The sequence below is a fragment of the Bacillus rossius genome, assembly GCF_032445375.1.
Source record: "Bacillus rossius redtenbacheri isolate Brsri chromosome 9 unlocalized genomic scaffold, Brsri_v3 Brsri_v3_scf9_1, whole genome shotgun sequence".
Classification (NCBI taxonomy): Eukaryota; Metazoa; Arthropoda; class Insecta; order Phasmatodea; family Bacillidae; genus Bacillus; species Bacillus rossius.
This window is the reverse complement of record NW_026962012.1, coordinates 4,016,717-4,031,445: the sequence shown is the minus strand read 5'-3', so window position 1 is coordinate 4,031,445 and position 14,729 is coordinate 4,016,717. Positions and strand designations below refer to the sequence as shown.

The window sequence follows — 14,729 nt, the reverse complement described above, 5'->3', positions numbered from 1 at the left end:
TTTCCCTCGAAACGGGAATTTTTCCCTCGAAAACGGGAAATTTTCTCTTAAAAATGGGGAAATTTTTAGTCATTTTGAGTCATTTTTGAGGAATTTTGAGGAATTTTTGCCGCCGTGACATCACAATCCAAGATGGCGGACCCCGGCTCTGGCTCCACGCGCCAGCGCCAGATCTCGGAACCCCATTTACATACTACTGCTGCCTTTTCGTTGTCGGTGCTGCCAAATGTGCTGCCTTTTCGTAGTCGGTGCTTCCAATTGTGCTGCCATCACGATGGCGGTGCTTCCAAATGTGCTGCCTTTTTGATGACGGTGCTTCCAAATGTGCTGCCTTTTCGTAGTCGGTGCTTCCAAATGTGCTGCCATTTCGATGGCGGTGCTTCCAAATGTGCTGCCATTTCGTTGTCGGTGCTTCCAAATGTGCTGCCTCTTCGTTGACGGTGCTTCCAAATGTGCTGCCTTTTCGTAGTCGGTGCTTCCGAATGTGCTGCCTTTTCGATGGCGGTGCTATCTTTTCGTTGTCGGTGCTTCCAAATGTGCTGCCTTTTCGTAGTCGGTGCTTCCGAAAGTGCTGCCTTTTCGATGGCGGTGCTATATTTTCGTTGTCGGTGCTTCCAAATGTGCTGCCTTTTCGTTGACGGTGCTTCCTATTGTTTTTCCTTTTTTGATGGTGCTGTCAAATGTGCTTCCTTTTTTGTTGATGGTGCTTTTTTTTTAATGTTGTTTTGACTCTAGTATTTTAGTAAATTGTTCTTGTTTTGACTAGCGTATTATTCAAACCGGTTAATGTATATAAACGAGTCCTAGACAGCAGGACGCTCAGTTTTTTACTGCCGTCGACGGTGTACGGATCACCTAGTTTTTTTCTTCTGGTGCATAAGTCGTGTAATTGCCTGTTCTTGAGACTTCGATGGCATCTTTACCGACTTTAACGTCGAACTCGATGGAGGATGTACCATCGACTACGGGAACCATGACTCAGCGCCGACGATGTTGGAGCAGATCCCGTTGGCAACGCCTCTGACAACACTGGAGGAGACTTCGATATGTGCTGTTCCACCATCAGCTGAAGTTTCATCAGCATTCAATACTTCAATTAATGAAGAGCGTACTTCGCATCAGTGCAAATACTGTGGTGCATCATTTACTATCACCTCAAATGCTCGCAGACATGAAAGAAGCGGTTGTTCTAATAATGTTTTAAGAATACAATTTCAGTGCTATAAGTGCAATAAACTAATTTCACGTCTCGATAGCTTACATCGTCATTATAAAAAATGCTTCAAGACGTATAATGAACATGGTTATTGGTTTGACTCATGTGTTGTAGCGGCTAATAAGACTATATAAGTGATATGAACTTCAGTCCGTCTCTGGCTGCGGTGATGACCGGATCGGATAGACATTTAAAGTCATGTAAAAGGCTTAGTCCGTACAGTAAGAAGACTGTTTAAATCGAGGAATCCAATAGGCTTTAGTAATTTGTCAGTGTTTTTTTTGTACTTGTAGTAGTGTATTGATTTTATGTTTTAAAATTTTTTTAAAAGAACTTGTGGTGTTTTTATTTTCTCAAACCTAACACTTTTTTAGTATTTTTTTAATTAAAGTTGTTTTGTATCGGCCAGGGATCGAACCAAGGACCTTAGTCGATCCAATCAATCATTATATGGATTACAAATTTATTTAATGAATTTTGAACTTTTTCCCGAATCTCTAGCATTACAATTACGAATTTACAATATGGTGGTCTTGATGTCTGATAGGATGATGGTGTTAGATGATTTAAAGTCATGTTGAACATGGTTTATTGAAATTATTATTTTTTACATAAAATTAAACATTATTGCATCGATCGGGTATCGAACCGAGGAAAGGAGCGGATCTAATCAATATGTAAATTAATGAGTGATTTATTTAATGAATTTTGGAACTTTTCCCGGATTTCTAGCTAAATAATTACGGATTTTCAAGATGGCATCCAAATTTCAAGATGGCGGGTGTCACAGCAATAATAATAAATGATTACTGCACTGCATTGTGTAAGAATTAAACTAACATGGCGTCAGTGCACTCTAGCCGACGATACAATGATGATGGCTGACAGCATCGAAGACAAGATGGCGGACATGTCGTCATACCAGCTGACGATATATATGCTTTGAAAAAAAGTGGTGGGAGTCAGTCTGTCATTATCCACCACGAGGGAAGGATCGGTCGCCATTTTTATTTTTTTTTCCCTCACCGGGTTCGCACCGAGGACTCCGAGCTCCGTGTCGTAAATGTTTGTTTTTTATAAATAATTTATTAAAATTTTATTTATTGAATTTTTTTTTATAATTTTTAAAAAAAATTCATTAAAACCGGATAATAAATAAAGATTTTAAAGATTACAGCCGTAACAGAAACTGCAACGGTGACGTCATAATTCAAAATGGCGGAAAACACATCACCGGAATGTTCGAGAACACAATGACGTCATCCAAAATGGCGGATCAAAAATGGCGGATACAAAATGGCCGCCGTGATCTACTTGTCCCGTTACACCGAGTCCCGTTACGCCGTGTCCCGTTACGCGGTGTCCTATTACACTCATCTAAGATGGCCGCCGTGACGTCAGAGATGGACGTGACGTCAGAGATGTGGCTCGGCACTTCGCACCTCACCCTGGACCCTGTGCCAGTTCCGGCCAAACTATACTACTTTCGATTATCTTTTCCATGGTTTAAAATATTATTTTCGAATGAAACGTGAATTAAAATATAAAATTATGCGCCATTTTCGTAAGAAATACTAAGTGATATCCCTGAACACGCATTTCACAGATGCAAAAATAACCTTCAACATGTGTTGTGCAAGAAGGTTACAATATTTATATTGTAGTATTAGAGACTATTTCTTGGCAACTGGTTTCCAAGGGCATCTTATAAAGTTGTTTTCTGTGTATAGAGCGAGGTGTCGTAGCGGTAAGCTACTGGCTCGCATTCCAGAGTAGCTACCCCTGTTCGGATCTCAATCCGACCGCACATACTTCAGTTTCCCGTGGTTTTCCGAATCGACTCCAGTCTGTGCAGTTGTCCCACACGCCTCGGTAATAGTTCATTTTCTCGTTACATATATTATTTAAGGGCTAAAACTGAATTTTTAACACCATACCTTCCTCGCATTTATCACACACACACACACACACACACACATATATATATATATATATATATATATATAGGTCTATATATAATATGCTTCGTGTAATTTAATTACATGTAATGTAAAGTCGGTTTACGGACGATAGTTTAACGTGACAACGTCCTAACAAAACATTGATGAAATGATTGCATACTTTTATGAATAAAATTGAATCATTTTTATTGAATTATCATTATTTTGTATGGATACAAAGAAGGAGTGAAATGAAATCTACAATTTAATTGATAAATTTACTTTTATTTGCACTCATTAATTCAAATATATTTATTACTTTAACGAACAGATTATTTTAACTATAACTTTTATACAATGTTTGCTATTTAACTTCTTCCGATCTGTGTTATTCTGTTAAGGATAGGACGATGATAGGAAAAGTAGGAAACGAATGGGAGTGTTTCAAGTTTAATGTGCCTCGAAAAAGTCAAATCGATGGTTGTTCCAATCGAGTGGAAGAGAGATAGATGCGGCGCAAGCTTACAATATTAGCTCGGCAATGCTGATCTCTTCCGTTTACGTCGCTCCGTACGACCAATAGAAGCCGAGCACTTGGCTGCGGTGGTAGCCATGTTTTTTTATATTCTAAATATGTTAAAAATTGTTTCAAGTACAATAATATCTAGTGCTATATTATTACTTAGTCGTTTATTTTTTTATATAAAAGTAAACTTTACCCTTGTTATGATCTCAAAGCATAATATTTTATTATATATATATATATATATATATATATATATATATATATATATATATTGTAAACGTGAAATACTGTCTCATTGGTTGCCATATGTTAAGTTTCCGTGCATTGTGGGAGCAGCAGACACAATAGTGAAATGTTCAGTGAGATTCGTCTCCGCTTTTATGTTTGTCAATTTGGATATTTTGCACAGCGACTAAGATGGAAAGAACGATAAGATTCAGTAGCCCTGAGAGTCTGCTCTGACCTAGTCAAGCCTAGGCTACGTTCGCGATAGCACTCAAATAGCATATATAAAGCAGTTTGCACACGCACATCACGGAAGGCAAATCTACATTCGCAGTATTCGCACACAACGTAGCAGATTGAATCATTCCAACATATATTTTCCTAATTTTACTTCTGTCGAAAATTTTCAGTTAGATGTGTTTGAATTTTGTCAGCTTAACATGTTGTTGACCTAAGTCCAAGCATTTAATTTCACTGTTTTTGGGTTTAGCGTTTAGGATTAATACGCTACAAATAATTTCCTCGCAAATAAATTCGAACTAGTTTCACACTTTATTTTTAAAAAATGACGTATCAAAACAACCTTCAGTTATTCTATGCAGCTGACGAAGTGTACGCTGATTGGCCGCAAACAGAAATCGACGCACAGCACAAAGAGAAGTTGAATGTTCCTAAATTTTCTGTGCACCGCGCGCTTGCTGTGCGACTGTGCGTGTGCTATTTCCCACCGTGGCAACAACTATCTGTTTGTGTGCAGCCAACTTCCGTGTGTGCTGTGTGTGTGCTGTGCGCGTGCTATTGCGAATGAATCCCAGCTGCAAGGAGTATAGAAGTAAACAGAGATTTCGCTCCCAGGTGAAACATAATTTTATTTTTTTTTTTTCCCCTCTGAAATAGGTCACCGATGATTCTCACACTACTGACCACACAACGTAAAACAAAACTTCTTTTTTTTTAAATTTAGTTTTGTCCCGAATTATATCAAAATCGAGGTTGTTATTGTTTTTGAATTCTTGGGGTTCATGAACTAGGTCTCCTTAATACATTTATACGTCTTAATAAAATATAGTCTAATTTTTGTTTTCGTTTCTTGATATACATAACACATAATTTAAGGATTTTTATCAGATTTTCTTAGAGACTTAGGATGGTGTTCGTTGGTGGTCTAAAACAATGATATGTTAACCTAGTTGTTTCACAATACATAGGCTTACCATCTTTGGATCTTAAAATCGCGATATCGATTTACATAAATTCCCATCTAATGCAATACACACAAATTGGCTTTATTTGAAGTTGTAGCCACAAACGCCGCAAATAAGAAAATAATAATGTACCACAAACTAGTACCTTCAATAATCAACGGATACATTCAAACACACATTGTCACACAAAAAATTAACAAAAATGTTGGTATTTAAACACAAACTTTTACCGAGGTCTCCCGATTTCCTTTACATTTAGGCGCTACACATTACTGAATAGTTAGGAAATCATATTTCTTATTTTAAACATACGTGTCGGACAGACATATGCAAAACAAAACGATCTTTGAAAGCGAGCAATTTTAAAGAAAAAGACTCCGACCTGACGGTGTAACATTTGTTGATTCGCACATTATATATATATATATATATATATATATATATATATACACACACACACCCACACACCTCAATACTAAAATGTTAAACGAGTGAAAATAATTATATTACGAAGATAAAATCACATATTGTTATCTAGTAACATACTTTAAAAATATTTATTATTCAGCTCTCTGAATGCGAATGACATACCTACTTACTGACGTTGGTGCGGACGGAATCCTTGCTGTACAATGAGCGTGTCGCACAGGGATGTTAGACAGTGGCTCAACGAACCTGGTACAGATGTCACTAAAAGCTGGTATCTGAAGAAAAAAAACTGGTACACTCCAAGATCTTACACTGACAAAGATCCTGTAGGTTTTGTTTCATAGATTTTATATATATATATATATATATATATATATAATGATATTTATATAAACTGCTTTAATACGATATATACTATGGAAACATAAAAGGTTACACAATTGTCAACAAATAAAGTATGATAAGGTTGGTAACCTATTTTTTATTCAATCCGCACGCCATGACGGCAATACGGCATGGCGCTGTGATCAATTTCTACAGAACTAGCTTCTGAAATTATAAGATGGCCATAAAAACTTTAGCACCTAGTATGCATGGTTTCAATTAAATTAGCACTTAAAAATTTCTCTTAAAATGCAGTTTTATTAAACGTATACATATGGAATTATTAGAACGCAACTATTCGAATTATTCGTCCACGCCTAATGTTAATTGTTAATGCATGGCGCATCGCGTATGGTCGATGTTCAAAGTTGGTATTTCTGCATACCAGCACAATTTATACTTGGTACATGGTACAAGACCCTGAAAAATGGTATGTGTACCAACAAGTTGGTACGTCTAACATCCCTGGTGTCGCAAGCCGTGTCCGGAGACTACAGCCGGGTCTGCTGTGTAGACCTACTCGCCAGCGAGGAGTCCAAGATGGCCGCCAGCTCCACGAACAGCGCGCTCCCGTCTCGCGAGGACCCGACCACCGACTAAAGCACTAGACTCTCTGGTCGCGCGGCGCCTCTCTTCCGAGAACTGCTCGGGTGGGAGGGGGTGGGGGGATACACCCGCGCGCTGAACTATGGAAGGTCCATGCCAGCAGGACATTACACTCCAAAAGTATCCGAATACTTCTACTGCTAGCACCACCTGTTCGACAATTTGTCGTACTAATGTGCACGTAGCCATTTCGAGTCGTTATATCTACGAATATTCAGTAAAACGTAAATAACACCGACCAATTAAAAAAATATATATATGGTGCGTAGTAATTGTAAATATTAGCGATCAAAATTTAAAAAAAATTGTTATGAATTTAAATATATATATATTTAAAAAAACGTAAAATGAGCATTAAATACGACTGCAAGTTTAAAGTTCTATTTGCGGTAATTTTTTTTTTTTTTTTTTTACTTTTTCATTTGTCTCTATTTGAGTTATCACTTACGCTTATAGCATTTTAAACTAATCTTATGCCAAAAAAACTTAACTAGTATTATATGCAAAAAATAAATAAAACACGATTCCGAAGCTAGTGGATCAAGGGACGCATTAGTGGATGCGAGAGTCGCATCCCTAGAAATCTCGATTTAGTGGATGGATGGAAGGGATGCATCGGCATCCCTTGTTGAGAATTCAGAAGCAACGTAAAGATGGCCGCGTCCACTACGATGCACTTTTAGTGAGAATTGTTTTTAAGAGGTTGATGGGAATGCGAAAAAGGTGGCCACACCGTTACGCTTGATTTTGTTTGTGTGGCAAGTGTTTATAGACTTACGCACGTGTGTGTGGTTTACAAGAAATGGTAACCACACATAACTTAGACACACACAACTTATAACAGTCATAACTTAGAAACCTCGAAAAAAATCCACGTAACTTAGAACTGTCATAAGTTAGAACGATCCTAACTTATAAACACGTAACTTAGAAACACACACCGCAGAATCACACAAATTAGAAACTTCGTAACTTAGAAAGTCTTAACTTGGAACTATTACAACTTAGAAACTCATGACTTAGAAACACATAACTTAGAAACACGCAACGCAGAACCACACAACTTAGAAACGCCGTAACGTAGAAAGTCATAACTTAGCACTATCACAACTTAAAAACACACGAAGCCGAACCACATAACTTAAAACACACAACTTAGAACAGGCATAACTTAGATTATATCTTGTGTGTTTCTCAGTTATGTGTTTCTAAGTGGTGACAGCACCCCACAGGTAATAACGCAGGGTGTGCGCCGCGGGGCTTGTTGCAGGCACGGTGGCCTACGACACGGTGCGACCGCTGGCCTACCAGGACTCCAAGGTGTTCCTGCTGTGCTTCCGGGTCAGCGACCCCGACTCCTTGGACAACGCCGTCAACAAGGTGAGTCGCAGATCCCCGTCTGTCCCTCCCGCGGGTCCGTGTCATCACAGCTCGCGCTACGTGCGGAGGCTGGGTTGCACGCCATTTTCACCTGCAACCTCTCCCGCATTGTCTCCGGTGGACACTTATCGCTAGGGGCAGGCATTTTTCGCGAAAACATATGAACACTTATTAGTAGGGACCGGAAAATTTAGCTGTTTCAATGACCTGTAGGATGAACTCCATAGTTCTATGTACACTCGGTCAAATGTCACCCACTAATTGGTTGCTGTTTTGAGAGATGTCCCAACGTAGCAGCCTGTGATTCGATACAGCTTTGGTTGGGTGTTTCTCATTGGCTCAGAGTCATCCAGATGAGTTCTGAGCCAATAGCAGAGGCAGCACTGAGGTATAACTATTTGTATTTTAGCCTATCGCGAAATGAACTCGCGAATTTTTCCGGTCTCTACTTATTAGACTGCCACAAGGCATACCCGCACCTGTGGTTTCTTCCTTGTGATTGGTGGCTGTCTGCGAGAGAAGTCGTTGCCTCATTTGAACCATGCCACTCAGGACGCGTTTACTTCTGCATTGAATCACTGTGATTGGTGTTGTTACAATCGATATGTACCTGGGAGAAACGCACCCTATCACGAAACACAGACGATGCTACAGTGTTTTAACTTTCGTCTAGTCTCGAAATCTTTTCGCGAAATCTGCATGCCCCTAATGAATTACGAATCACAGGTTAACGCGTTGAGACGTCTCAACCAGTCAGCAGCCAATGAAAGGGTGACATTTTCCCGAGTACACAGAGGACTGTGCAGTCCATCCTTTGGGTAATTCCAGTCCCTACTGATCGCTGATTGGTCCACGTGACCCTCTGACGTCATTTGGGTTGTGGGCAATGGTACGAATCTCCCTGGTCCGGATACATTGGTCAACTTGAACGTTTTTGTCCCAACCCGCGTCCTTTGGTAGCATAGAAGATATTTGCTGTTTCCGGTTCCCTTTTCAAAAAGGTGAACAGGAAATAACGGACGTTGTAGTAGGAAGCCAAGAATACCGAGAGACAAAAATATTGATCAGTGCTGTCCGTTTGTGACCGACGCTTTTCAAAGGCCGAACACTCGAATCCATTCATTTTTCCAAACATTTTACAACTTCACTTCATGTTTTTTTTTGTGTCCATTTCATTTTTAACTTACAGCCTATAAAGTTCTTCATTATGTATCCCCTAAAATACTTTAAAAAAAAGGGTTTGATATATGATCAGGGTGGGGTGTATTAATTTTCCCTGGCTAGTATCCTGGATTGACGACATATTATTTAAATTAGTCGTTTTTGTCACCTAACAACGAACACGAAGATGTAAAGTCGAAGTGCCTGCGGTTACTGTGTTGCAGTGGTACCCAGAGATCCGGCAACACTGCGACAACACGCCGGTGATCCTGTGCGGCTGCCAGGCCGACATGAGGAACGACATAGAGACCATATCCAGCCTCGCCAAGGTCCGCAGGATACCGGTCACTTCCGAGCAGGTACTGTACTCGCAGCGTCGGACGGTCCGCGAGGCACGTCTTTGTGTGCCGTTGTTGCTCTTCGCTGTCCCTCGTGGTAATTTGAATGTAATATTTGCATTTGAAAACGATTTTGTTAAACTTTTTTTCAAAATTTATCTGATTTATGACTCCCGGACCACTTGTTTGGACACTTTTCAAATGCAAAGTCCAAGTTAAGTAACTGTTAATTTTGTAGGAGAGAAAAAAAAGGGTGGGGTGAGAATTGTTTTTAAGAGGTTGATGGGAATGCGAAAAAGGTGGCCACACCGTTACACTTGATTTTGTTTGTGTGGCAAGTGTGTATAGTCTTACGCACGTGTGTATGGTTTACAAGGAATGGTAACCACACATAACTTAGAAACATACAACTTAGAACAGTCATAACTTAGAAACCTCGAAAAAAATCCACGTAACTTAGAACTGTCATAAGTTAGAACGATCATAACTTATAAACACGTAACTTAGAAACACACAACGCAGAATCACATAAATTAAAAATTTCGTAACTTAGAAAATCTTAACTTGTAACTATTACAACTTAGAAACTCACGACTTAGAAACTCACAACTTAGAACTGTCATAACTTAAAAAACACAACTTAGAAACACGCAACGCAGAACCACACAACTTAGAAATTCCGTAACGTAGAAAGTCATAACTTAGCACTATCACAACTTAAAAACACACAAAGCCGAACCACATAACTTAAAAACACACAACTTAGAACAGGCATAACTTAGAAGATTATTTTATCCGTACAGCTTCGCGAATGAAACATTATTCTAATTATCTTTATCACGCCTGTGTTTATTGAGTTCTATTAATTTCAAAACATATGCCATTTTAGTTTCAGGCCTGCCAATTTAAATTTAAAAATTTATAACGTATATAAAGTTGCTTTCATTTAAATTTATAAATTTACGTATATCTGTGATTTCACATGAATATTTTTGATCCATTTACAAAAGTAACTCACAGTGGAGTGCACTTGCCATGTTCTAACCAGCACCTAACCTTATGTTTAGGGCGCTCACTGAGGAAAGTATACATGTTCAGATAACATTTGTATGGCTCATGTTAAGGCACCTATACCTAAAATGGCCTGGTTGACAAAATGGCTCACTAGACAACATTTTGTCGGAAAAGTTCGTACCTGCATGGGGACTTCACAGAATAGTCTTGGATGTGAAAATATGTTGCCTGGATTGAATTACATTTCAAGTATTAAGTGGGCAATATTTAGCATAGATTATTTGTCTCTGAAAATTAACAGTCCCGATACCCATTTTCCAAATGTCTGTTGCTAAGCCATAAATGACGTTTATGTAAAGACACTGGCAAACACATGGAGTTATTTACAAACACTGTTGGCAGACCAACAATGACAGAACGATATGTAGGTCATCGTCACTACTTTAGTGTACCAACTCGAGACAAGATTTACGTTACACGGGTTGTACGTCATATTCTGATGTAATTCTTGAGACGTCTGCTAATTCTGCCTTCTTTTCCCTAGACGAAAGTTCATTTGCCGTGGAATGGGTTTTTAACTCTTTTTGACCTGGGTCGTTTGATTTTACCCTCGATTCTCCCAAGGAAACGTGGAATGTCCTGATATAAACCAAAAACTAAACGCAAAGTCTCGCCACGCTTGTCTCTCGCGTTAGTTCCGTTATTAGACGGGGTCATCTCGGTAGCAGTGGCGTAGCGTGGGTGGGGCGGAGGGGCCGGCCCGTCTATCGCAGCGATTACCAACATATTCGGGAGTGTCCTCGAACTTTCCAGACCAATTTAATAACTTAAAATCTGAAACTTAAAAATAATAAGACTAAACAAGAATTACAAATTTCTTTTTTAAAACAACATATAAAAAAAACTTAAATCCAAAATAACTCGTATTACCAGGGCATCCGAAAGATTAATAAAATACGTTAACCATTTCTGCCAACATAAACATTATCAAAGGTAGCAGCTGTAGCACACATGCTACAGTACTGATCTTTGTTTGTTTTAGTGCATCGTGAAGTACCGTTACGCAGTCACGCTTTACTCGTATGTTTGTTTCGCGAGAGTTTCGGATACGGAACGAAAGTCATTTTGATTGTGTTTCGATCTTTTAAATACTGTTGAATCTTCTAAAACTAAACATTTAGAACTTAACCCAATCTTTGAACTAGTTTTTGAAATGAAAAGAGTCAAAGAAAGCGGTGCGGAATTCCGCAAAAAAAAAAAAAGGCTAAGAAAGAAGCAGATGCGAAGAAGTCTCAAGGTGCATTACTGAAATATTTTAGTTCCAGTTCTGGTTCGAAAGCCACGTTAACGTCTTCGGTGGCATCCTGCAGCAGCGGAAGTGATTCCAGTGTAAGTAGGTATATGATTCCTCCATCTAGAATCATGCATGGCCTAGAATTACTCCAGTTATTTATTATTATTATTTATTGTTTACAAAAGTTACAATATTTCTTACATTAGTCTCGCAAAACCTATTCACCTAGGTTTGTCTGCGAGTACGGAGTCACACTCGTTCATTAAATCTTATTTTATAATACATTTAAAATTGCTCTAATAGCAGTTTGAACATTGATTATTGTTTAAAAAGTATGGAGTATATTAACATAAATTACATTGAGTTAAGGTACATCTTTTTAAGTTTACGACTGAATTTTGTCCTGCTACTTGAATTTAAAACTTCAATAGGGGATGTTTTGTAAATCTAGTAGTAGTCTAGGAATATTTTTTTTTTGTGTTTTTGGATAACTTGATTATTTATGGTACCTGTCATACAAAGAAAACATAATTTTTCATTTAGCTCAAAAATGGCGCCAACGATTTTTCTCAAATTTCTCGTCATTTTATCTTTTAATAACATCTATAACATGGCTTACTCAGTCAGTTTTTACCGGGAAACTCTAAAAAAGGTAGCTGCCATACAAAATCAATTTTTTTTGTAAATTTTCCTATAAGCCCGGCAAACCGCGCCGTCACCAAAACCACTTTTGTTTTGTGATAGATAAAATACTTATTTGAAATTCGAACGTGTCCTCCGGCCAATATTCATGGGAATACATAACTTATTTTACAGGTACAAGAAGAAGACGTACCTGCCGTCGCAGTTGGAAGTAGTTCTGGTCCCACCACAGAGCAGGGTCAAGACGAAGTCGACTCATCAAAAGTACCTCAAGCATCTAGTCATAAGCCTGCAGAAAAAGTGAATGTTGCCAAAGAAGACATAATTGAAATCGTGCCTTCTGCTCCTGCCGAAATCAAAGATGTGAATCTCGACGATTTAGGTTGCTGGCCTTCTCCTATGACCGACGAAGTAAGAACGCTTCTAGTACGTCGCGGATCTGATTCAGTACAGCACATCGATTCCAAATTTTCCCATGTTCGCTCAGGGACTTCAACGAAAGGCGGTACTCGAAAACTAACCAAAGAGTGGTTCTACAAACCATTATCTAACGGCGAAAATGTTCTCCGAACATGGATGGTGTACTCGCCTTTGAAGCAATCCTTGTATTGTTTTTCTTGCAAGCTGTTTGGCAATTCCGGCTCTAACTTCGCATCTGAAGAAGGATTCAACAAATGGTGGAAGCTAAATCCAAGAATAGGAGACCATGAAAATAGCCTGGGCCATGAACAGAGCTTCTTGAAATGGAAGGAGTTGGAAGTTCGCCTGAACTGTAAAGCAACCATCGATCAGAAACAACAAGAAGTTTTCGAAAGTGAGGAGAAGAAGTGGAGGGATGTACTGTACAGGTTGCTGAATATTATCCAGTTCTTAGCCAAACAGAATCTGGCCTTCAGAGGACATCGAGAAGACATTCGGGGAGATGATAGTGGCAATCGCGGGAACTTTCTGGAGTTAGTGCACCTCCTAGCTGATTACGACCCTCTTCTAATGGAACACCTGACAAAGATAAAGCTGGGAGCAAGAGTCTCAGTTTCGTATCTATCTCCAGAAACCCAGAATGAATTTATAAACTTACTGGGACAGCAAGTTCGATCCACCATCATCCGTCGTATTCAAGAAGCTAAATATTATTGCGTAATCTTCGACAGTACACCAGACATCTCCCACAATGACTAAATGAGCCAAGTTCTGCGATACGTACATATCGAAGGAGAAAAAGTCGCCGTGGTAGAATCTTTCATTGACTTCTTCGAACCAAAAGGAAAAAATGCAGAAGATCTCAGCAACGATATAATCGCGAAGATAACATCAGACGGACTGGACATACAGAATCTGAGGACAGGCTTATGACAATGCTGCCACAATGTCAGGGATCCACAATGGAGTTCAAGCCCGGATTAAAGCACTGAATCCGAAAGCTATATTCGTTGCATGCACAAACCACTCACTAAACTTGGCTGGGGTACACGCTGCTTCTGAATCAGTGGATTCCGTGACGTTTTTTGGAACTCTGGAGAAGCTGTTTGCCTTCTTTTCCGCATCAACTGTTCGATGGAACGCTTTGGTTGCCGTCACAGGTCAAGCAGTAAAAGAGTCACTGAAACGCGCTGGAGCGCTAGACATGTAGCTGTCAAGATGCTTAAAAATAAGTTTGAGGTAGTTCTTGAGGTACTGGAACAATTAACAGATTCATCTCAAACTTCCGAAACAAGATCGGGAGCCAGTCTTCTCCTGACAGCCATGCAGTCATTTAACTTCCTAACTTTTCTTGGCTTTTGGGCTGCAGTGCTACCTGAAGTAGATGACGCACAGATTTACCTGCAGCAACGAGGACTAAGTGTGGATAAGTGTGCTCAGACACTCTGCGCTTTGAAAACCCTCTTAGTGGAAAGTAGAGACCGTTTCGTGCAAGAAGCAATTGACTTTGCTAAGACTCTCTGCGAAAAACTCGGAATCGAACTCAAAACGAGAAGAATTCGCAGGAAAAAACGCATGCATGGCGATGAATCTTCTGAAGATACAGCTTTGTCTCACGAACATGAAATCCGTCGAGAGATTATCGCATCATTCGACAAGATCATTCAAGAAATGACGACTCGATTCCAGCAAATTCAAGAAATATCGGACAAGTTCGGATTTTTGATGCCAGCGAAACTTTTGGACAGCAAGTTCGAGTGTGATCTTTCCCATGTATTAGAAGACATCGACAAGGACGAGTTTCAGATGGAGCGGAAGCATCTTCAGCAGTTTGTTGTTGTTGCCTGTTCTGAATTAGAGGAAGATATAAGTGGTAAAGGACCACTGGACCTCCTCCAGTTCATTCAAAAACTGAATCTCGGAATTTCGGTTCCAAATATAGTTATCTT

General features: G+C 39.3%; 1 protein-coding gene across 1 annotated transcript in view; it reads left to right on the top strand.

The window, feature by feature from the left end:
* LOC134542607 (rho-related GTP-binding protein RhoN-like) overlaps nucleotides 1–14,729 on the top strand; it is a 220,645-nt gene that overhangs the window by 194,762 nt on the left and 11,154 nt on the right. The window contains exons 3-4 of the mRNA XM_063386985.1: nucleotides 7,802–7,911; nucleotides 9,297–9,431. Coding sequence (XP_063243055.1) covers nucleotides 7,802–7,911; nucleotides 9,297–9,431 — 245 coding nt within the window. The remainder of the gene's footprint in view (nucleotides 1–7,801; nucleotides 7,912–9,296; nucleotides 9,432–14,729) is intronic.